This window comes from Mytilus edulis, chromosome 6 (assembly GCF_963676685.1).
Source record: "Mytilus edulis chromosome 6, xbMytEdul2.2, whole genome shotgun sequence".
In the NCBI taxonomy this organism is placed as follows: Eukaryota; Metazoa; Mollusca; class Bivalvia; order Mytilida; family Mytilidae; genus Mytilus; species Mytilus edulis.
Window position 1 is genome coordinate 17,524,769 of NC_092349.1, and position 25,991 is coordinate 17,550,759.

Here is a 25,991-nt window from a genome sequence, read left to right on the forward strand (position 1 = left end):
CCTTTTTACAATAAAAAAAAATAAAAAAAAATGATTTGGATTTCAAAAGTAAAGTATGTATCTATTTGGTATCTTAATAGATGTAAGAAGATGTAGTATGAGTGCAAATGAGAAACACTCCATCCATGTCACAATTTGTAAATGTAAACCGAAAGTCAAAGTACAGTCTTCAACATGGTGCCTTGGTGCACATCAAACAGCAAGCTTTGTAGGGCCCAAAATGACTAGTGTAAAACAATTCAAAAAGGAGCTAACAGTAGATCTAATCTATATACAAAAAAAACAAGAAATGAGAAAGTCTTATAAACCACATCAACGAATGACAACTACTGAACATCAGGTTAACACAGTTTTACCCAATGAAGAATTTATAGACAACATCATTGAAGTTAATCTCTATCAAGAATTTGTTTGGGAAAGTTAATATTTCAAGTGGTCAATTGATGTACATGTCCATGATAAGAGGACATTTTCATTAAGATTTATAAGTACTTAATGTTTATTAGATCTAACTAAAGATATGTCAGATAATAAAAACAGATTGTCACTTTGTCAAGACAAATGCAACTAAAAATAAACTGGAAAACTAATTTTTCATTTTACACACTATATAAAAAAAAAAGTAGATGTGGTATGATTGCCAATGAGACAACTATCCACAAGAGACCAAAGTGACGCAGCAATTAACAACTACAGGTCACCGTACTGCCTTCAACAATGAGCAAAGCCCATACCACATAGTCCGCTATAAAAGGCCCCGAAATGACAATGTAAAACAATTTATACAAGAAAACTAACGGCCTTATTTATGTACAAAAAATGAACGAAAAACGAATCAAACGAGAAAACAAACGGCCTTATTTATGAATATGTACAAAAAAGAACGAAAAACAAATATGTCACACATAAACAAACTACAACCACTGAATTACAGGCTCTTGACTTGGGACAGACACATGCATACATAATGTGGCAGGGTTAAACATGTTAGCAGGACACAACCCTCACCCTTACCAGCTGGGACAGTGGTATAAATGTAATTATAAGTTTTATATAATGCATTAAAATTTTACTGTTAGTTCAGAAATTATTGCAAGTTATATATCAATGGAAAGAATGCATTGGGTTGATCACAATAATAAGAACTTCCATTCTGATATCTAATACAAATATCTGACTGCAGATTTTCATGGAATTACAATAAATAATCTCGCATTTTGCCATTCTTCAAGTAAAAAATTGAATCATAATTTCCTGTCCATATGCACATCTACATAGTATGTTCTTTTTATTTACAAAGTTTCATGAAATTCTGTTGTCAGGTTTCAGAGGAGTTTTGATGAAAAACTGTGGCAGTAGTATATTGAGGGGAGTAAGTTCAAAGAGGCGTAACTCCTAGAAAAAAATTGCAGAACAATAATTTCCTGTTGATATGCACATCTACATACATGTAGTATCTCCTATTAAAACGGACTAATTTAGCAAAGCGTTTATATATTTATTTACATGACTTTAAAATGAGTAGGAAAATAACAGGAATACTAATATTAAGAGTAGGTCAAACTTTCATCTTCTGCTAAATTTAGATTTAGATAAGTAAATGATTTTGCACATGATTCATTAGAAAGGATTATATATTTACAGATCTAACATTGTTGGGTTGATGTTTAGACGAGTTGTATATATATATATATATATATATATATATATATATTTATAGAGTCTATACGAATCTACCAACCAGTAAACTTAATAGGTATTGGATCATCAAAATTGACAATACTACACAAACAGGAAAAATTATATGAGTCTGAAAGATTGTGTAACAATACCGATGAATAGATGGAAAACAAAACACTAAAAAGTGTTGAATATCATTGCACAAAGATGGAAAAACTGAACAGATGATATAAATTATACAATAATTGCAAATATTTCGGCTCAACAAATGGCCTTCTTCGGTGACAAAAGTTTTAACAATAATGAGATATAATGTATAAGGTGTAAACATAGATCACTAATAATACAGGTAAGTTTTGGTCGATTGATTTTAATCCAAAATCCTGAATATAATAATATAAACACTAGACTGTAAATTTAATTATTTCTTTCTATTGATTCCATCTGGATGGAGGACACCCAGTGTTTTTATCCAAAACCTCTCCCGATTTTCTCTTTGCCTATGTTGCCATGTACAATCCTGTTCGATCACAAGGATCTTCATGTGATCAAAATCTTTCAGATTGTGATCTGGTAACCTGAAATGTTGGCTGACAGGAATATACGGTTTTTTTGTGAGGTCACTCCTGTGGCCATTGAGGCGTTTGTGAAATGGCTGCATAGATTCACCAACATATTGGAGACCACATCTAGGACACTCAAGAACGTAAATCACGTTTGAGCTTTTGCAGTTGACATTGCAGAAGGGTGGGATCAAACCCTATTTCACTGTTCCCTCCGTCTACTCATACTTCTTAGAGAACACTGTATTGAACATCTTAAAAACCTAACACTTCAATTTGACTCCTTGTCTCAGGCTTGCAAAACAGATCTAACAGCAAGTGAATTCGAGAACATCCAAGAGCGCCTGAGAGATATAACCAACACTAAGACCGCCACTCTCCGCTCCAGACAAAGATGCAAATTTCAACGGGATGGTACTTCTTTCCCATCCGTTAGTACAAAAGAAAAAAAGAATAATAAAACCAAAAACAGACATTTTAGACGTAGACCTCAAGTCCTTAGCAACAAGATCAATACCGTTGTTAATCTTTCCAGCAAACAACTTACTGAGGACGAAACGTCATTACTATCCAGAGGCCTAAACTTTTGTCCAGTCCCAGGTCCAGTGAATGATACTAAATTGTCTGAGGAACTGGATTATTTTGCCAGGAGCCTCCGCATCAAGGAACATTTTGCATCGAAAGAGGACGATAGCACCACCTCAGATAGTGACTCTGATGACTCCAACGAATATAGATTTAGAAAGAAAAGCAACTGGGTCCCTAAACCAAGCAAAAACACCACCTTAGAATCATTTATAGACAATGTTAAAACGGATATACTTACAAATGTAAAAATAAACAATCAGACCTATGATAATTTAACACCTGATGAACGTGTGGCTTTGACAAATTTGAGAGATAATGACGACATTGTTGTTAAACCTGCAGACAAAGGGAGTGCAGTTGTCGTCATGGACAAATCTAACTATGTCCAAGAGGCCATTCGCCAATTAGATGATGACCGGTTTTACAGAAAACTTAATTCGGACCCCACCCTCCAATTCAGCGAGGAAATAACAGAATGTTTAAAGGAAATGTGTGACAATAACATCATTGATATAGATACTTTCAAATATTTAAAACCTGAAAATTCAAAACCTGGGCGATTCTACCTGCTCCCTAAAATTCATAAACCTGGTAACCCAGGTAGACCAATCGTCTCAGCTAATGGTCATCCCACAGAAAAAATATCCGAATTCGTTGATTACTATCTTCGACCTCATGTAGAAAACTTGCCATCTTTTATTAAAGATTCTACAGATTACTTACTAAAGATGCAGGATTTAAACCCTCTACCTGCCAATACTACTCTTGTCACTATGGATGTCACCTCTCTCTATACGAATATTCCCCATGCGGATGGTATTGAAGCATGTAGAGAAGTTTGGGACTCTCGATCTCTTAAAATTCCACCTACTGATTGCTTAGTTGAAATGCTTACTATGGTCTTGAAAAAGAACAACTTCACATTCCACGGAGAACACTATTTACAGACAAATGGCACTGCTATGGGTACAAAAATGGCTCCATCTTATGCCAATATATTCATGGGTAAATTTGAAAAGCAACTGCTGGAGTGCTCCATCGAAAAACCGCTTTCCTGGTATCGATTTATTGATGACGTTGACATGAAATGGGACAAGGGAGACCAAAAATTACAAACTTTTATAACAAATGCTAACAATCAACACCCTACCATCAAATTCACCCATGAAACATCTAATTCCACCATAAACTTCCTTGATACATCTAGCACCCTCTCTGTAGGTATAATAAACACAGATATATACTCTAAACCTACAGATACTCATCAATACTTGTCGCCTGAAAGTTGCCATCCCCCACACTGCACGAAGAGCATTCCATACAGCCAAGCTCTAAGAATAAGGCGAATCTGCTCCTCTGAAGACACTGCAAAACAACGTCTGGGGCAGCTTAAAGGACATTTGAAAAGAAGGGGATATAAACACAAAAACATCAAAAATAGTTTTCGAAAAGCGGAATCCATCCCCAGAAGCAGTCTGCTAACTTACAAAGATAAACAGAAAAGTAAAAGAATCCCATGTGTGCTAACCTACCATCCATGCCTGAGAAATAGTTTCAAGACCATTCGTAATCATTGGACAGCAATCGAGAAACATTCGAAGTTATCCAAAATCTTTCCTGAGCCTCCCATGATTGCCTTCAAACAACCTAACAGCCTGAGAAATATACTTGTCCGTGCTGACCTTTCCAAACCTAACCATACTGTAGGTAATTGTCAGCCTTGTGGGGATAAGCGCTGCAAATGTTGCAACCAATTGCAGCATTCATCAACATTTCACAGTAAGACCACAGAAAAGACATACAAGATCTTCTGCAATGTCAACTGCAAAAGCTCAAACGTGATTTACGTTCTTGAGTGTCCTAGATGTGGTCTCCAATATGTTGGTGAATCTATGCAGCCATTTCACAAACGCCTCAATGGCCACAGGAGTGACCTCACAAAAAAACCGTATATTCCTGTCAGCCAACATTTCAGGTTACCAGATCACAATCTGAAAGATTTTGATCACATGAAGATCCTTGTGATCGAACAGGATTGTACATGGCAACATAGGCAAAGAGAAAATCGGGAGAGGTTTTGGATAAAAACACTGGGTGTCCTCCATCCAGATGGAATCAATAGAAAGAAATAATTAAATTTACAGTCTAGTGTTTATATTATTATATTCAGGATTTTGGATTAAAATCAATCGACCAAAACTTACCTGTATTATTAGTGATCTATGTTTACACCTTATACATTATATCTCATTATTGTTAAAACTTTTGTCACCGAAGAAGGCCATTTGTTGAGCCGAAATATTTGCAATTATTGTATAATTTATATCATCTGTTCAGTTTTTCCATCTTTGTGCAATGATATTCAACACTTTTTAGTGTTTTGTTTTCCATCTATTCATCGGTATTGTTACACAATCTTTCAGACTCATATATATATTTATAGATACAGAAAAGATTTTCATGACAGTAAGTTTATTACGTTCTCTATATCAGTTTATTTTCAACTTATCAGTTTGAATATAAAAATACTGGTAAGAAGTAAAATTGAGAATGGAAATGGGGAATGTGCCAAAGAGACAACAACCCGACCATAGAAAAAAACAACAGCAGAAGGTCACCAACAGGTCTTCAATGTAGCGAGAAATTCCCGCAGCCAGAGGCGTCCTTCAGCTGGCCCCTAAACAAATATATACTAGTTCAGTGATAATGAACGCCATACTAATTTCCAAATTGTACACAAGAAACTAAAATTAAAAATAATACAAGACTATAAACATAGATTTGGTTAAATTTCCAATAAAACAACTTTCCACCTGAAACCAAATAACAGAACTTAACAACTATAGATCACTGTACCCCTTCAACAAGGACAAATGACATAGAACTTAACAACTATAGATCACTGAACCCTTCAACAAGGACCAAATGACATAAAACTTAACAACTATAGATCACTGTACCCCTTCAACAAGGACAAATGACATAGAACTTAACAACTATAGATCACTGTACCCCTTCAACAAGGACAAATGACATAGAACTTAACAACTATAGATCACTGTACCCCTTCAACAAGGACAAATGACATAGAACTTAACAACTATAGATCACTGTACCCCTTCAACAATGACAAATGACATAGAACTTAACAACTATAGATCACTGAACCCTTCAACAAGGACCAAATGACATAGAACTTAACACCTATAGATCACTGAACCCTTCAACAAGGACCAAATGACATAGAACTTAACAACTATAGATCACTGAACCCTTCAACAAGGACCAAATGACATAGAACTTTACAACTATAGATCACTGAACCCTTCAACAAGGAGCAAATGACATAGAACTTAACAACTATAGATCACTGAACCCTTCAACAAGGACCAAATGACATAGAACTTAACAACTATAGATCACTGTACCCCTTCAACAAGGAGCAAATGACAGAACTTAACAACTATAGATGACTGTACCCCTTCAACAAGGACCAAATGACATAGAACTTAACAACTATAGATGACTGTACCCCTTCAACAAGGAGCAAATGACATAGAACTTAACAACTATAGATGACTGTACCCCTTCAACAAGGACAAATAACATAGAACTTAACAACTATAGATGACTGTACCCCTTCAACAAGGAGCAAATGACATAGAACTTAACAACTATAGATGACTGTACCCCTTCAACAAGGAGCAAATGACATAGAACTTAACAACCATAGATGACTGTACCCCTTCAACAAGGACAAATGACATAGAACTTAACAACTATAGATGACTGTACCCCTTCAACAAGGACAAATGACATAGAACTTAACAACTATAGATGACTGTATCCCTTCAACAAGGAGCAATGACATAGAACTTACCAACTATAGATCACTGTACCCCTTCAACAAGGACAAATGACATAGAACTTAACAACTATAGATGACTGTATCCCTTCAACAAGGAGCAATGACATAGAACTTAACAACTATAGATCACTGTACCCCTTCAACAAGGAGCAATGACATAGAACTTAACAACTATAGATCACTGTACCTCTTCAACAAGGACAAATGACATAGATCACTTAACAACTATAGATCACTGTACCCCTTCAACAAGGACAAATGACATAGAACTTAACAACTATAGATCACTGTATCCCTTCAACAAGGACAAATGACATAGAACTTAACAACTAGAGATCACTGTATCCCTTCAACAAGGACAAATGACATAGAACTTAACAACTATAGATCACTGTATCCCTTCAACAAGGATTAATAACATAGAACTTAACAACTATAGATGACTGTATCCCTTCAACAAGGACAAATAACATAGAACTTAACAACTATAGATGACTGTACCCCTTCAACAAGGACAAATGACATAGATCACTTAACAACTATAGATCACTGTACCCCTTCAACAAGGACAAATGACATAGAACTTAACAACTATAGATCACTGTACCCCTTCAACAAGGACAAATGACATAGAACTTAACAACTATAGATCACTGAACCCTTCAACAAGGACCAAATGACATAGAACTTAACAACTATAGATCACTGTACCCCTTCAACAAGGAGCAAATGACATAGAACTTAACAACTATAGATGACTGTACCCCTTCAACAAGGACCAAATGACATAGAACTTAACAACTATAGATGACTGTACCCCTTCAACAAGGAGCAAATGACATAGAACTTAACAACTATAGATGACTGTACCCCTTCAACAAGGACAAATAACATAGAACTTAACAACTATAGATGACTGTACCCCTTCAACAAGGAGCAAATGACATAGAACTTAACAACTATAGATGACTGTACCCCTTCAACAAGGAGCAAATGACATAGAACTTAACAACTATAGATGACTGTACCCCTTCAACAAGGACAAATGACATAGAACTTAACAACTATAGATGACTGTACCCCTTCAACAAGGACAAATGACATAGAACTTAACAACTATAGATGACTGTATCCCTTCAACAAGGAGCAATGACATAGAACTTAACAACTATAGATCACTGTACCCCTTCAACAAGGACAAATGACATAGAACTTAACAACTATAGATGACTGTATCCCTTCAACAAGGAGCAATGACATAGAACTTAACAACTATAGATCACTGTACCCCTTCAACAAGGAGCAATGACATAGAACTTAACAACTATAGATCACTGTACCCCTTCAACAAGGACAAATGACATAGATCACTTAACAACTATAGATCACTGTACCCCTTCAACAAGGACAAATGACATAGAACTTAACAACTATAGATCACTGTATCCCTTCAACAAGGACAAATGACATAGAACTTAACAACTATAGATCACTGTACCCCTTCAACAAGGACAAATGACATAGAACTTAACAACTATAGATCACTGTATCCCTTCAACAAGGACAAATAACATAGAACTTAACAACTATAGATGACTGTATCCCTTCAACAAGGACAAATAACATAGAACTTAACAACTATAGATGACTGTACCCCTTCAACAAGGACAAATGACATAGATCACTTAACAACTATAGATCACTGTACCCCTTCAACAAGGACAAATGACATAGAACAACAACTATAGATCACTGTACCCCTTCAACAAGGACAAATGACATAGAACTTAACAACTATAGATCACTGTACCCCTTCAACAAGGACAAATGACATAGAACTTAACAACTATAGATCACTGTATCCATTCAACAAGGACAAATGACATAGAACTTAACAACTATAGATCACTGTACCCCTTCAACAAGGACAAATGACATAGAACTTAACAACTATAGATCACTGTATCCCTTCAACAAGGACAAATGACATAGAACTTACCAACTATAGATCACTGTATCCCTTCAACAAGGACAAATGACATAGAACTTAACAACTATAAATCACTGTACCCCTTCAACAAGGACAAATGACATAGAACTTAACAACTATAGATCACTGTATCCCTTCAACAAGGACAAATGACATAGAACTTAACAACTATAGATCACTGTATCCCTTCAACAAGAACAAATGACATAGAACTTAACAACTATAGATGACTGTACCCCTTCAACAAGGACAAATGACATAGAACTTAACAACTATAGATGACTGTATCCCTTCAACAAGGAGCAATGCCATAGAACTTAACAACTATAGATCACTGTACCCCTTCAACAAGGACAAATGACATAGATCACTTAACAACTATAGATCACTGTACCCCTTCAACAAGGACAAATGACATAGAACTTAACAACTATAGATCACTGTATCCCTTCAACAAGGACAAATAACATAGAACTTAACAACTATAGATGACTGTATCCCTTCAACAATGACAAATAACATAGAACTTAACAACTATAGATGACTGTACCCCTTCAACAAGGACAAATGACATAGATCACTTAACAACTATAGATGACTGTACCCCTTCAACAAGGACAAATGACATAGAACTTAACAACTATAGATCACTATATCCCTTCAACAAGGACAAATGACATAGAACTTAACAACTATAGATCACTGTATCCCTTCAACAAGGACAAATGACATAGAACTTAACAACTATAGATCACTGTACCCCTTCAACAAGGACAAATGACATAGAACTTAACAACTATAGATCACTGTATCCCTTCAACAAGGACAAATGACATAAAACTTAACAACTATAGATCACTGTATCCCTTCAACAAGGACAAATGACATAGAACTTAACAACTATAGATCACTGTACCCCTTCAACAAGGACCAAATGACATAGAACTTAACAACTATAGATCACTGAACCCTTCAACAAGGACCAAATGACATAGAACTTTACAACTATAGATCACTGAACCCTTCAACAAGGAGCAAATGACATAGAACTTAACAACTATAGATCACTGTACCCCTTCAACAAGGACAAATGACATAGAACTTAACAACTATAGATCACTGTACCCCTTCAACAAGGACAAATGACATAGAACTTAACAACTATAGATGAATGTACCCCTTCAACAAGGACAAATGACATAGAACTTAACAACTATAGATGACTACCCCTTCAACATGGACAAATGACATAGAACTTAACAACTATAGATGACTGTATCCCTTCAACAAGGAGCAATGACATAGAACTTAACAACTATAGATCACTGTACCCCTTCAACAAGGACAAATGACATAGATCACTTTACAACTATAGATGACTGTATCCCTTCAACAAGGACAAATAACATAGAACTTAACAACTATAGATGACTGTATCCCTTCAACAAGGACAAATGACATAGAACTTAACAACTATAGATGACTGTACCCCTTCAACAAGGACAAATGACATAGAACTTAACAACTATAGATCACTGTACCCCTTCAACAAGGACAAATGACATAGAACTTAACAACTATATATCACTGTACCCCTTCAACAAGGACAAATGACATAGAACTTAACAACTATAGATCACTGTACCCTTCAACAAGGACAAATGACATAGAACTTAACAACTATAGATGACTGTATCCCTTCAACAAGGAGCAAATGACATAGAACTTAACAACTATAGATCACTGTACCTCTTCAACAAGGACAAATGACATAGAACTTAACAACTATAGATGACTGTACCCCTTCAACAAGGACAAATGACATAGAACTTAACAACTATAGATGACTGTATCCCTTCAACAAGGACAAATTACATAGAACTTAACAACTAAAGATCACTGTATCCCTTTAACAAGGACAAATGACATAGAACTTAACAACTATAGATCACTGTACCCCTTCAACAAGGACAAATAACATAGAACTTAACAACTATAGATCACTGTACCCCTTCAACAAGGACAAATGACATAGAACTTAACAACTATAGATCACTGTACCCCTTCAACAAGGACAAATGACATAGAACTTAACAACTATAGATCACTGTACCCCTTCAACAAGGACAAATGACATAGAACTTAACAACTATAGATCACTGAACCCTTCAACAAGGACAAATGACATAGAACTTAACAACTATAGATGACTGTATCCCTTCAACAAGGACAAATAACATAGAACTTAACAACTATAGATGACTGTATCCCTTCAACAAGGACAAATGACATAGAACTTAACAACTATAGATCACTGTACCCCTTCAACAAGGACAAATGACATAGAACTTAACAACTATTGATGACTGTATCCCTTCAACAAGGACAAATGACATAGAACTTAACAACTAAAGATCACTGTATCCCTTCAACAAGGACAAATGACATAGAACTTAACAACTATAGATGACTGTATCCCTTCAACAAGGACAAATAACATAGAACTTAACAACTATAGATCACTGTATCCCTTCAACAAATGAGCAAAAACCATACCGCATAGTCAGCTATAAAATGTCCTAATAAGATAAATGTACAACAATTAAAATAAAAAAAATACTAAGAGCCTGATTGAAGTACAAAACAATGACTGAAAAATAAGAATGATATCCTGATAGAAACGACATCCACTGATTTTGGGCTCCAGACTTGGGACAGCCACATACAAAATGTCCTTTTGGAATCAATTGCCTCTCTTTAATACTAGCTGAAAAAAACAGATACAAGTGTTTTTGTAAAGTCCCTGAACAATTATTTTCTAAATTCCTATATTTGAATTTAAAACTCAGTAAAATGATGTGGTATATATAGAAATGATGAGATGTGTACATATGTAAATGGTTGGTGATGAAAAGGGATGCTCTGTATTATATTAAGTGAATGTGTTTTATTCTGTGAAAATATGTTTCTTGGGTTTCAATGAAGAAAGATAATATAAATATTCTTTTTTGTAAGCTTTGTTGTTGGATTGCTGTATTTGTGAAGCTTCCCTTATCCATTGTTATCATGGCCATCATGCTCATGCATATCTTATATTCATTCTTTTTTAAAAATCTATTTAATGAGCAAAGAGGTTACAAATATTTCAACCAAGTAAGCTTATTTTTTGTCTTGCCTTGACAGAGGCAAGAGCAGTGGCGGATCCAAAACTTTTCCTAAAAGGGGGGGGGGCTCCAGTCATGCTTCAGTGATTTCCTATATAATCAACCAATCCCCCCCGGATCTGCCTATGAAGAGTATGCTGTTTCCAGCGTCTGTGGCGACGGCGGCCTCAACAATGTATTTATTTGTGATTAGGTCTAGTTTATGGTGAACCACAAGTGGCACTTTGGTAGGTCAATCATATTTGGTACGCAGTTGTATTAGCATCGGCACATCTCATTTCCATGGCCCTGTTCCTGTTCACACAATCAATAAAATAAAGTGTTAAATGTTAAACAATTTCAGCCGCCACATAGAATAATGTACACAGATCTATACAGGTAGGGGAGCTACCATTTGATTTTTATGGGGGGGGGGGGGGGGGGGGGGGGGCTAGGATGAAATTTGAAAAAAATAGGCAGGACAGGAGTTTTGAGTAAAAAAAAAAGGCAGGATGAGACACTTACAAAAAAAAAGTCAGGACGACAATTTAGGTAAAAAAAGTCAGGATAACTAAAAAAAAAGGCAGGACAGAGATTACAGCTAAAAAAAATGCAGGACAAAATTATTCATCCTAGCCCCCCCCCCCCCCCCCTAAAAATCAAATGGTAGCTCCCTAAATGATTGAAAATAATTTTGCAAGATATACAGTATAAATAGAGAACGGAAATATTTAATTTTGTTGTTAACTTAAGATGCCTCAAACAAATGTTATGCAAGTTATACACAATGCTTATTAGCCATAATACAGAGATCAATTATGCAAATAGGTGCATCATCCTCTTGAAAAGCTATTCAATTCGTCAAAGTCTCATAACCTACTTGTTAATATCAAATGTATTTACATGTATAAGTTCAACCAGAGATATATATACATGTCTCTGGTTCAACTTTGCATGATCAGAGCGGGCATATGAATTATATTTCATGTATTATGTATGACATCTCATATTGACCTTGACATCATTTTCACGGTGCATTGCTCAGTGTTAAGTTTTTGTGTTTTGGTCTTTTTTTCTTAAACTATAAGAAATATAGGTCAAATATATTTGTTGTATGGAAGAATCGTAAGCTGTAAATGTCTGTCTGTCATGGTTTATCTGACCCTGATCTCATTTGCATGGTTCAATGTTTAGTTTAGTTATGTCCCAAAAAGCTCTACATAGGAATAGTGATCCGGCGGCGGCGGCGGCGTTAGCTTACTTCTTAAAAGCTAAATAAACTTTAGAAAGGGGAAGACCTGGATGCTTCATACTTTGTATAAAGATGCCTCATGCTACGAAGTTTCCGTCCGTCACAATGCCCTTGACCTCATTTTCATGGTTCGGCGACTACTTGAAAAAAAGTGAAGATATTTGTAATGTTAATTTCTCTCTTATTGTGAGTAATAGGATAACTATGTTTGGTATGTGCGTACCTTGCAAGGTCCTCATACCCGTCAGACAGCTTCCACTTGACCTCGACCTCATTTCATGAATCAGTAAACAAGGTTTAGCTTTGGTGGTTAGGTCCATATATCAGATACTATAAGCAATAGGTCTAGTATATTTGGTGTATGGAAGGATTGTAAGGTGTACATATCCAACTGGCGGGTGTCATCTGACCTTGACTGATTGAAAGATTATGTCTTCATCATATCAACACTCGGGCACAATCTCTCCTGTTAGGGGTTTAGTATTATATCATCATGAAATATATTAGAAGAACATAAGCCGTGTCATGCCAACAACTGGTTTTAGAATAAGTGTGTTTAATTCCAAAATGTATTTATATGAGTCATTAATACATCTAACTCATATTGCACAGGCACTTGTCTCAGAAAAAAATCCCTATATACCTTAATATAACGTGTTATATTAAGGTATATAGGGAAAAAAATAAGAACCTGATTGTCTTCACAGCTTAATAAATAAATATTTGTTTGCTGATTGTTTAGTAAAGTTGAGTTTTATGGCAAACAAAGTCAAAGAGATCATCTCTATCAGATCGACTTAAATTTTTCACATGAAGTTAAAAAATTAATTTCAACTTCAACACAGCCAAGAGGAGCATTTTTTGCAAATTCTTTCATTTCGTGGAATATTAGAAGAACGACCAAATTCAATATGCAGCTTATGAACAGATATACGTAATTTACAATTGTGTTTTAATTTTAAATAATTCAGTGAACAATTTTCCATCAGGAGCTATATTGTTTGGCTAACTTACCAATTGTTAATATATTAAGTGTGAATTAATTTGTTACTGAGATATATTCAAAAATTTATATTTTTTATAATGTTTTACGTCTTGTTTTATATCAAAATAATCTAACAATTTCGTAACAAATGAGAAACAAGAAGTTTTGTAAGCTTTTGGCTGCATATATAACCATTGTGCTTAAACGGCTGTGGTAACTTAATACCCACAGCCTAAGATTGCGGACTCTGAACTCGTTGATATTTAATGCATACAAAATCTACCTTTTGCAACGTTTTTCATGCAGAATGTAAATATTTATAGGATTCTTGAATAAAGAAATCACTAACAATTACCATAACATGCATAAGTTTATTAATTTAGAGTTCACTAAAGTGCAAGGCCAACTTTAATAAAAACCATAAGACGTCCGTAACTTTTTGATCGAAACTAAGCAGACGTCCGTAACTTTTTGATCGAAACTAAGCAGACGTCCGTAACTTTTTGATCGAAACTAAGCAGACGTCCGTAACTTTGTTTGCAGATGGGGGTAACTTTTGATTCAAAATTTTAACATTTATAATTTCAACAATTAAAAGACAATTTACATCATAAAACCCCTTATTTGTAACCTACACGGTCGTTTATACTGCTCATTCACCACCAAATGTGATTTTATTAACGCATCATACTTACACAATTAATGGAAGTTTTTTTTTAGGGTTTGTGGTACTCGATCCTGGTTATTGTTTGAACTTTTATTAACTTATGTGTGTCTTATCGACGTTTTTCGCTTCAGATCAAGGCTTTTTCATACTCTTTAATATTTTGAGTTTAATTATCTGTTTGCGGTTTACTTTCACCTGTTTCTTTTTTATGTGTATTTTGATGAACACTCTTTGACGCGGCTTATATTTATACATCCCACCAGTAAGTTATAGTGTTATGATTTTTTTAAATATGTTTCCTAGTATGTTTTTTTTCTCTCTCTATCTGTGTATGTTATCAAGGGTTGTTATACTATTAAATTACCCTGTTGTCTTACGTAGTTATTTATATTTTTATATACTGTGTCTAATTGTTACACTATGTTGACTGCTCTATTCCTTTTATTGTCACTGACTTTTACCTATTGTGTCTTTTAGTTTTATTCAGTTTAATGAGATTTAATTCAACTTGCATACAAATGAAATATGCAGCTAGCTGTAAAACTAGGTTTATTCATTTATACAAACTGTCCTTTCTTCAAGTTTTCCCATTTACTGCAAATTTTGGGCAGCGTGTCGCAATCGTCTCAACAACGTCTCAGTGTGCCCAGATTGACACCCCCTTTTATTTTACTGTCAATACTGATGGGATTTTTTTTGTGGGGATGAGAGAAAAGTTTTTTTGCTTTTTCAAAAAGACGGAAAGAAGTTTGAGCACTGAGGTCTCGTATAGTCTATCCACTGCCTGGGCAATTTGGGTTCCCCTCCAAAATCCCGGATTCACGCTACCCTTGTCGTTGCTGGCAGAAAATCAGTAAGTGTATACACCCTACATGTATGTGTAAAAAATACTTGTGTAGTCTACTTGTTCAAAAATAAAAATGAACAATGATGTTTCAACAGTTTATCTGCAATGATCGGAAACCACCCTCCGAACTAGGCGATTCGGGTACCCTGACGTTATACAAAATGAGACCCGAGTTTTGCGAATTTATCGTTATTTTTGTCATATTTTTCCCAATTTTGTCTTCCATCGATACAATGAATTATATCATACTAGACATCTACTTCGTTTTGTGAATATTTATTCGATGCAATCTCTATCAAAAGTTTAAACATTACATCCAAGTATGTCCATTCTTTGAAAGTTATGGACATCTCTATCGGTATGGTGAAAAAAGTTACGGACAAGTTGTTTTGAAGTTACGGACAGCCTAAGTGTTTTTTTCAAATCGTGCTGTGATCGTTTACTTTGTAGAATTTAATCAACTGTCCAGTTTAGGGGTTTCCCTAAACGATTAATACAACTTTTAAATTCATTTGTTTACTAATTGCATGGTGCTTTCATGGTATTGTTATTCTATAGAAGAGAAGTATCTAACCGACGCAAGGCGGCTCCATCTTTGGGCTTTTTAAGTTACCCAATTAAGTTACCCACAGCTGTTTAAGCAGTGATAACGGTTTCTTTCAGCTGGCTGAATTCAGACTGATACCAATTAAGTTACCCACAGCTGTTTAAGCAGTGATAACGGTATCTTTCAGCTGGCTGAATTCAGACTGATACCAATTAAGTTACCCACAGCTGTTTAAGCAGTGATAACGGTATCTTTCAGCTGGCTGAATTCAGACTGATACCAATTAAGTTACCCACAGCTGTTTAAGCAGTGATAACGGTATCTTTCAGCTGGCTGAATTCAGACTGATACCAATTAAGTTACCCACAGCTGTTTAAGCAGTGATAACGGTATCTTTCAGCTGGCTGAATTCAGACTGATACCAATTAAGTTACCCACAGCTGTTTAAGCAGTGATAACGGTATCTTTCAGCTGGCTGAATTCAGACTGATACCAATTAAGTTACCCACAGCTGTTTAAGCAGTGATAACGGTATCTTTCAGCTGGCTGAATTCAGACTGATACCAATTAAGTTACCCACAGCTGTTTAAGCAGTGATAACGGTATCTTTCAGCTGGCTGAATTCAGACTGATACCAATTAAGTTACCCACAGCTGTTTAAGCAGTGATAACGGTATCTTTCAGCTGGCTGAATTCAGACTGATACCAATTAAGTTACCCACAGCTGTTTAAGCAGTGATAACGGTATCTTTCAGCTGGCTGAATTCAGACTGATACAAGTATTTTATAAACAATTGACTTTACAATAACATAATGTATGGGGAAACACCCCAGTTCTGTCTGATAATACAGCAAAATATAATATTAAATATTCATTTATTACTAAAAATTAAAAAATCGATTTATTAATATTTAAAAAATGATTTTTTTGATATTAATAAATAGGGAATAAATTTCACAACGGCTTGACATATGTGTAAACCCAGTATAAACTTTGAGAACTTGAGATGAAGCTTCTCACACTGAAAATTATTATGAATGTTTTCAAGACTGATTAACTAGGGGGGCTAGGATGAAATTTGAAAAAATAGGCAGGACAGGAGTTTTGAGTAAAAAAAAAAGCAGGATGAGACACTTGCAAAAAAAAAAAGTCAGGACGACAATTTAGGTAAAAAAAGTCAGGATAAACTAAAAAAAAAAGGCAGGACCGAACAGAGTGAAAAATAAAAAGACAGGACAGAGATTACAGCTAAAAAAAAAAATGCAGGACAAAATTTTTCATCCTAGCCCCCCCCCCCCCCCCATAAAAATCAAATGGTAGCTCCCTTAGATAGATGAACACTTCCAGATGCAGTAAAGTGAACACCTATAGTGTAATGTGAAACACAATCAATCAAGTTATTCTGAATTAGGAAATCAGCCTGATTTTTTCTTCCAGCCTTATTAAAAATAATAACTTTAGTATTTCTAACATTTATATATAATTCAGTGTTTTTAACAGCTTGACCACTTATTTATTCCTTTTGAACTACGTTTGACATTTTGCGGTAAAAGGGAAGTAACTGCGATTCGGAGTAATTTCCCTTGGACATTTCCGCCAATGTCATGACAACACGCGTAAACTCCCGATGATTTAATTTTGTCAACACATGGAAAGGTGACATTATTTGTTTACATTCTACAACCCACAAGCCAAGCCAGTAGAATGCCACATTTGAAGGAGCCAAAAGAGAAAGAACCTTTATGGAAAGAGTGGGATTATTTAGCACAGAAGAAAGGCATCCGACACACTGTTTATTCTGTGAATGGTGATCAATTTACTGGAGAATGGCTAGACAATAAAAAAGACGGTAAGATAACAATAACAGGCTTATTCCTCATTTACACAGGTCTATTGCTAGTTATAGAATATACCGAATTTATGTATTTAAATAACATCTATAAGCTAATGTTTACTTTGTTGAATTGCACATATCATGCCCGACTCTAAATAAAATTTACTCAAGTATTAATTAAGTTACTTCTTACTCTCCCATTATAATACCAAACAATACAGTCGCTTTCACTACAGTCAACATTTTCAGCGAACAGCCACGCATTCATTTAACTTCTTTTTAGTCTATGTAAAATAAACGGTAAAAATTGCCAGTGAGCATACCCTTATGAAAAATTCTGGATCGGCCACTAGAAATCTTAGGGAGAAGTTGTCAGTGACTCTAATTCCTGTCTGCTACATGTGTATACATGTAGTTACTTCATACTGTAAGTATATGTGACACAGAAAACATCTGATATAAGTGGATGGTAATCACCTTGAACTTTTAATACAATCATACTGATGTCACCAAGTATAAACAATTGCAGTTTACTCAATGAGTAATTTGATAAACTATATCAAACAAACCAAAATGAAGTGAAATGTTTATTTGACAACATATTTATGGCCCACCTACATGTACAATAGTAGAGGGGCATTCTGTTTTCTAGTCTGTGCATCCCTTTGATTGTTCATACGTCTGTCTGTCCCGCTTCAGGTCAAAGTTTTTAGTCAAGGTAGTTTTTGATAAAGTTGAAGTCTAATCAACCTGAAACTTAGTACACATGTTCCCTATGTTATGATCTTTCTGATTTTAATGCCAAATTATAGTTTTTATCCCTATTTCACAGTTCTCTGAACATAGAAAATGATAGTGCAAGTGGGGCATCATGTACTATGGACACATTCTTGTTCTAGATATCAATATCTAAAAATTCTATTTATTTTACAGGTAAAGGTACATACAAGTGGAAAGAAAACGGTGCAATCTACGATGGTGATTGGAAGAAAGGAAAGAGGAACGGATTTGGTACATACAGTGTTCCTAAACCTAATAATGGATATAGAAAAGAATACTCGGGAGGATGGAAAAATGATATGAGACATGTATGCATATACTATTTTACAAAAGACATTTTAGCATATGAAATATTGCCTTTCAAATTTTCACAAACACTGATGTACTGAAAAAGAAATAATTAATTTTAAAGGTTTGTGAATGGTCATCTTCATTTCTTCTAGAGACATACAAAATGTATATTGAGTACAAATTTTTTTGTTAAAACAAATCTGAGCTAAAAAGTTCTCTGACATAAAAGTCATGCTGCAACTTAACATGGAAATCTCCTCTAGACATAAGAAAAACATGAACAATGTCCATTTCTTGCAAAGAAATATTAAAGAATTTGATTTTCTAAGAACATCCTGTATGAGCCACAAATTTAAATGTAGAAATATCGCATTTTTACAAGAGAATGCTGGAAATATAAAATATTTCCCCAAGATATATACTATAGAATTCGAAAGTATCCTCCACACAGAATTTAAACTTGTGGCACAAGTTTGGAGCACATCTAGTATTTTTATACGCCCGTCAAAATTTTGACGGGACGTATTATGGTATACAAATGTCCGTCTGTCTGTCCGTCTGTCCGGCGTAAACATGTCGCACCGTAACTTGAGAACGACTTATCCAAATTTCATGAAACTTAATATGGTTGTTTCTTATGATGGTCAAATGATCTGTATACTTTTTGGTGAAAATCAGATTTAAACTTTTTGAGTTACGGCACTTTATAACTAAAACAGGGGTGTGTTTTTTTTCACATGTCGCACTGTATCTCAAAAACGATTCTTGATTATGACTTAAAACTTTAAACACTTCTTAGTTATATTAATCTCAATATCTGTATACTTTTTGGTGATTATTCAAAATTTCATTTTTGAGTTATTGAGTATTTTGTAAAAAAAGGGGGAGGTTTTTTTTACATGTCGCGCCATATCTCAAAAACTATTTATGATTATTGCTTAAAACTTTACACATGTCTTTTTTATATTAATCTCAATATCTGTATACTTTTTGGTGATGATTAAAAATTTTATTTTTGAGTTATTAGTATTTTGTAAAAAAGGGGGAGGTTTTTTTTTACACGTTGTGCCGTATCTCAAAAACGATTTATGATTATTGCTTAAAACTTTACACACTTCTTTGTTCTATTAATCTCAAGATCTGTATACTTTTTGGTGATTATTCAAAATTTGATTTTTGAGTTATTGAGTATTTTGTAAAACAGGGGAGGATTTTTTACATGTCGCGCCGTATCTCAAAAATAAGTTATGATTATTGCTTAAAACTTTACACACTTCTTTGATATATTAATCTAAAGATCTGTATACTTTTTGGTTTTGATTCAAAATTTTATTTTGGTAATATTTAGTTTTTGTAAAAAAAAACAGGGTGGGGGGTTTCACATGTCCCGCCGTGTCTCTAAAACAATATATGGTTATTGCTTAAAACTTTCTCATAAACTATTTATGATTATTGCATAAGACTTCCACATAAGACGTCGGGCGTATCATGCGCTCATGGCGCAGCTGTTTATTTTATTTAGGTCTTAATTCCAGAAAAAAACCAGTATATATTATGTGGAGTACTATTTCATACATGTATGAACATTATCCTAATTTCCAATAGAGGGAGAAAAGGGGGGCATTTGTTTGCCATCTCACCCCCCTGCACAGCCACTCCTGTGAACCAACCTTTTTTTTGATACGGCAGATTCATTAAATTTTGAAGAGTACAAGAAATGTTTATCCCACACTTGAATGCTTGAAACAATGTTTACATTTCATATTTTTCAATTTTGCCAATCAATTTCTTTCATGCTTGTTTTCAAAGTAAAGAAATAAACAATACTCCTTAATAATTGTAGCCCTGAATTAAAACTGTGATGATCATTTGACTTTCAGGGTTATGGTACACAGTTTTATGGTGACAATGAATACTATGAAGGGGAATGGTATGCTGATAAAAGAAGTGGATGGGGTCGCATGTACTTTAGTGATGGAACAATTTATGAAGGAGAATGGTTTGATGATCAAAGAAATGGACAAGGAATGGTTAGATTAAGTGAGTTTTTTTTATGTCCCGCCTCAGAGGAGGGGGATTAAGTGTTACCCTTGTAGGAATATATGTCCCTAAATTGGTTTCCGTTCTCTAACTTTAGTTTGCCTTTTTAACCAAAATTGATATAAAAAACTTATTCACAATGCTTATTGCTGTAACAAAACACAGATCAAGTTTGGATTTTGGTGGTGTCACTTTTACTTTCCTTGAGTTATGCCCCTTTGTAACGTTATATGCAAGCAGGGACATCAACTGGGTCACATTTTCCATATTTTTAAGGTTATCTTGACATCAGACACTTTTCAGTCCATAATATATATATATTGAATTCTAATATCATGTAAAAAAAAAATATAAGAAGATGTTGTAGATGTGGTGCCAATGGTGGCAACTCTCCACCACCAATGGTGGCAACTCTCCACCAGAGTTCTTACATCTGCTTTTGCTTTGTAACTATTGAAATAGCAGATCACAGATGGACATTTTAATGCAGATGGATATTACAGTGTAGGCCAAATAAAAAACTATATGTGTTTCCTTAGTTACCCTATATTGTAAGGTTAAAATAAGAAATAGCCTACTTTATTTATTTTTTTCATTTTTCAATAAGCAATGTTAAAGTAAGAATTTCTCTCCCATATACTGAATGTAATAAAAATTTGTAAAATAAAAAGACAATCCCTACCTACCGTATTTTTCAAAGATGTAATAGGAAACACACATATTATTTTCTTTAGCCTTACCTCCCACATAAATCCACATGTAGTCACTAATTGTAACCTATGTACAAACACTTTTTTGATTTTCTAAGGAAAATAAAATAAAATTCTGAAAAATTTAATGAATGATCATTGCACATTAATGTTTATATGTAAAAACATGATGTACATGTACGACAAATGAAAATTCTGAAGCTGATGGTTGTACTTTATCTTATACATGTATGCTCCAAATTTTAGAGTTTTGAGGTAGGATTATTTTCTATTGTAAAAGTATTGCATTTTTCACATTTATAGATTTCAACAAGTACTCACTCCTTATATAAGATATTTCAACTGTGTATTCAACCATGGAAGTAATATTGAACACACCTATACACACCTTCTCCCCAATTTCTTGCTCAAACATCGAAATTTTTACTTTAAATCAGTTTACAACAAGTCAGTTTAACCTCTTCTTTAAATCTTCTATTATGTGTTTGTTATATATATTCCTATTACTTGTAAATAAATCATTAAAACATATTTGAAATCTATATTTTTTAGCAAATGAAAATCGTTATGAAGGATCATGGAAAGATGATAAGAAGAATGGTCCAGGTAAATTTTTCTACCTGACAAAAGGACAGGTATATGAAGGTGTATGGAAAGATGATATTGCTAAGTGTGGCAACATGAGAGATTTTGACCGAGAAGGAGCACCCGAACCTACTAAATACCCTATACCTGATGTAAGTTATACAATTCTTTAAATAGCCTTGGCCCCATACATACTAAATACCCGATACCTGATGTAAGTTATACAAATTTTTGAATAGCCTTGGCCTTATACTTTTTGGGATCTTTTAGGGGTTGGCACTGTCATAAATAGAACAAACAAGAAAGGAAAACCAGAGATTGGAATTGAGAAACTCTTGAGTATTTTCATTATTGTTGTGTTTATCATAATAAATTCTAGTTCTAGTTCTAGTTGAGTAGATTAGAGTAGGTTAGAGGAATCCTGTTCCTGAAATCCTGGGCTCAAAAAGGTGCTGAATTTAAAGAAATTTAAAAATACTGACATCCAGAAATTCAAAAAAAGAATTCCTGGATCCCAAATGGATCAATCCAGAAATCCAGAGCTTAAAAACACCGATTGAACAATGTTCAAAATGTCAAAGTCTAGACAAGTAGCAGATAATGGGTACAGAGACAATAAACAAACTGCCATCAATACTAATACAAAGGTATGAAAAATATGAGATGTTTTATGATTGCCAATGAAACAACTATCCATCAGAAACTCAATGTCAAGGATGTGAAAAATTAGGTCATTACAAAGCCTTCAACAATGAGCAAAACCCAAAGTAGTAATATATATAGCAATAAATTGCAAAGAAAAAAACCAACGTCATAATTTACACTAAAACAATAAAAGAAATATAAATATGACGGGCAGCAACCAACAACAACCATTGAATTACAGATTCCTGACTTAGAACAGGCACATACAGTAAATAAATCAAATGACAACAAAACAATATATTACAAGATTCAGCGGCGGATCAAGCTATTTTAAAAAGGGGGGTTTCCAACCCAGGACAAAAAAGGGGGGGGGGGGGGGTTCCATCTATATGTCCCCATTCAAATGCATTGATCGGCTTTAGCTCTACTACTTTGATTCTAATTAGATGAAAAAAAATGAGGCACTTTAAAATAATGATTATAACAAAACCTCTACCAATAAGAGAATCTATATTCAAAAATATATTCAATCTAAATAGCATTGTCATATAGAGTTATATAAATATTATTGTTTTTTTTCAGGTTAAATTATTAAATGCAGAGTCAGTATTACAAGAAGCTGAAGAACAATTTTTACAAGATCATGATTAGGACCTAAATATTATATTGTATTTTGTTACTGCCAAATGATCAGAAATATGCTGCATGACAGAACCAGAGATTATGATCAAGTCAGAAATGCTTGTAAATTTAGATGTAACTCCATATATTTTTTTAATCTTTAAATTTGAGATAAAATTAAATGTCAATGAATTCGCTGTTTCAGAAACTTATGCATTCTGGGTAATATTTTCAAAAGCGTACACCAAGACGTTGTGATTGGTTTAAAATGTTCTAAACAATGGACCAATGACATAACGTTTTTTTCGTTTTGGTGTACAAACAATAAGATTACCCATAGTTCTTTAGATTTTGACGAGGTGAATTCTGAAGATTATATATTTCACATTATTTTAAGAAGCAACATATATTTGTGAGTTTTACTTGTTATTTCAAGTTTATAAAGGTGTTCAGATTTTTTAAAAAATCTTTTCTAGAACCATTTGCCTTTTCTCTTTTCTTGAAATAAGCTCTCTCCTATTTATTCTAAATTCAGGATACATTTTTATGTGTAGAAAGGAAAACTTGGAGCAGTTAAACCTCAAAAAGATCTCATTAAAACTGAGTTTCTGCATACCCGAAATGATTCATAAAAAGTTCATTTAACATTAAATAAATCATTAAGATGTATACTGAAAGTCAATGTAACCTCAGGTCCAAAATTCATATGATAATCAAAGAGGTTTTTTTATTATTGTATGGATCATGGGAAATAACTTAAACTAACATCAGGACTTGAATTCCTGTGATAAAATGTTTAAAAACATTAAAACTATATCAGCAGAGTTGGTGAAACATTGATTGAACCTTTGTTGATTATTCAAATTTTTGATTGTGAAAAGTATATATATTTTTTTTTCATACCTCAAAAATTTTGAATTACTTCCCTTTGGTAACAATTTTGGATTTATTTACCAAAATTTAACTTCAGAAATTTTTCATTTGAAACCATATCCAACAAACTGTAGGTTTCAAATATCCTTGATGAAAATACCTATTCAAAATAAACCATTTCAGCTGCGATACCTACAATTTATTCTTATTGTATAAGTTTATGAAATGAATTGAAATGTTTTTCAGAGGCCTTTAAATGAGAAGTTAAGGCTAACATTTGTAGTCTATTATGTAAAGAAATATAAAAGGATGAGTGCTAATTTAGGTAAATAATTGACTGTGATATGTATGAATGGGTTTAAGTATGTTTATATGTATACATGAGAATGATGGATTAAAATTTTGGTATACAAAATGTGTTGATTCTTCATAAAAGTTAAAAACGTCAATGATGCCAACTTAGCTGCACCACTCGATGCCCATTTAAGAGGATTTTTTTAGTGATGGTGGTAGCCAAATATTTATTAATCCATAATTGATTGAAGATATTGCAGAGGTGATGAAACCAAAACGACATGTATACATGTAAAGTATAGCCAAATATATACATGTAAAGTATAGCCAAATATATACATAAATATCAGATCTCTGAATGAGTGAGATGTTTTCATTTATTTGATATGATTTCAAAACTTTACACAGCAAATTTCAATTTTACAGATTAAATATCCTTATCTTTATATTAGTACAGAGTAATAGGCTATCAGGCCTGTGATTACCCCCCCCCCCCTTTTTGGACCTGTCCTTCAGCAGAAGTATTATGACCCATGATGGTAGTAACAACAATAGAAGTATCAAGTTGACTGCACTAGATGAGCATTAAGACAAATAATGTCTTCTTAAAATTGTAAGATCTTCCACAATCCACATCATACAAGCAAACCACAAACAGCTGAAATCAGCAATGCTTCAATGTGATTTATGTACAAAGATGTCAAATTGTTAGGGTAAGGAGAAAGACATTAAAGGGATAGTCAAACTCATTTATAGTTTAAATCAAAGTGACAATACAATGTCAAAAAATAATACGATCAAAAGACAAACTTCATTATATAAAAGATCATAAAACATGCATAGTTTTAGATGCATGATTTTTTTATGGGTTGTTATATAGTCCAAATAATTATGACGTCTGGCAAGGCCATTTTATTTTTTTTCTGGGACGCCTTCCTACATGTTGTTTTTTGTTGTTGTGTCACATATTTTTTTTTTTTTCATCATTTTGTACATTAATATGCCTTCAGTTTTCTCATTTGAATTGTTTTTCATTAGTCATTGAAGGGTCTTTTGCCTGTACCAAGTCAGGAACATGACAGTTCTTGTCCATTCGTTTTTGATGTGTTTTGTTATTTGATTTTGCCATGTGATTATGGACTTTCCGAATTGTTTTACCTCTAAGTTCAGTATTTTTGTGATTTTAC

General features: G+C 33.9%; 2 protein-coding genes across 2 annotated transcripts; both read left to right on the forward strand.

Annotated features, from left to right (window-relative positions):
* The first annotated feature begins 1,517 nt into the window (after positions 1-1,517).
* On the forward strand, positions 1,518-5,295 carry LOC139526237 (uncharacterized). Its single transcript, XM_071321366.1, has 3 exons — positions 1,518-1,553; positions 2,537-4,048; positions 5,275-5,295. The coding sequence occupies exons 1-3, from the start codon at positions 1,518-1,520 to the stop codon at positions 5,293-5,295; spliced, it is 1,569 nt and encodes a 522-aa protein (XP_071177467.1).
* A 12,422-nt stretch (positions 5,296-17,717) lies between these two features.
* On the forward strand, positions 17,718-24,684 carry LOC139527265 (MORN repeat-containing protein 3-like). Its single transcript, XM_071322608.1, has 5 exons — positions 17,718-17,980; positions 18,899-19,053; positions 20,917-21,076; positions 22,339-22,523; positions 23,599-24,684. The coding sequence occupies exons 1-5, from the start codon at positions 17,836-17,838 to the stop codon at positions 23,665-23,667; spliced, it is 714 nt and encodes a 237-aa protein (XP_071178709.1). The 5' UTR covers positions 17,718-17,835; the 3' UTR covers positions 23,668-24,684.
* The last annotated feature ends 1,307 nt before the right edge of the window (positions 24,685-25,991 follow it).

Excerpts from the sequence above, each read along its gene's own strand:
- LOC139526237 (XM_071321366.1), top strand. The coding sequence starts at position 1,518 with ATGAGTAGGAAAATAACAGGAATACTAATATTAAGA. Across the intron at positions 1,554-2,536 it reads CAGGAATACTAATATTAAGA|GCTTGCAAAACAGATCTAAC; the intron begins GTAGGTCAAACT and ends TCCTTGTCTCAG. Across the intron at positions 4,049-5,274 it reads ATACATCTAGCACCCTCTCT|ATACAGAAAAGATTTTCATG; the intron begins GTAGGTATAATA and ends ATATATTTATAG.
- LOC139527265 (XM_071322608.1), top strand. The coding sequence starts at position 17,836 with ATGCCACATTTGAAGGAGCCAAAAGAGAAAGAACCTTTATGGAAAGAG. Across the intron at positions 19,054-20,916 it reads GGAAAAATGATATGAGACAT|GGTTATGGTACACAGTTTTA; the intron begins GTATGCATATAC and ends TTTGACTTTCAG. Across the intron at positions 22,524-23,598 it reads CTAAATACCCTATACCTGAT|GTTAAATTATTAAATGCAGA; the intron begins GTAAGTTATACA and ends GTTTTTTTTCAG.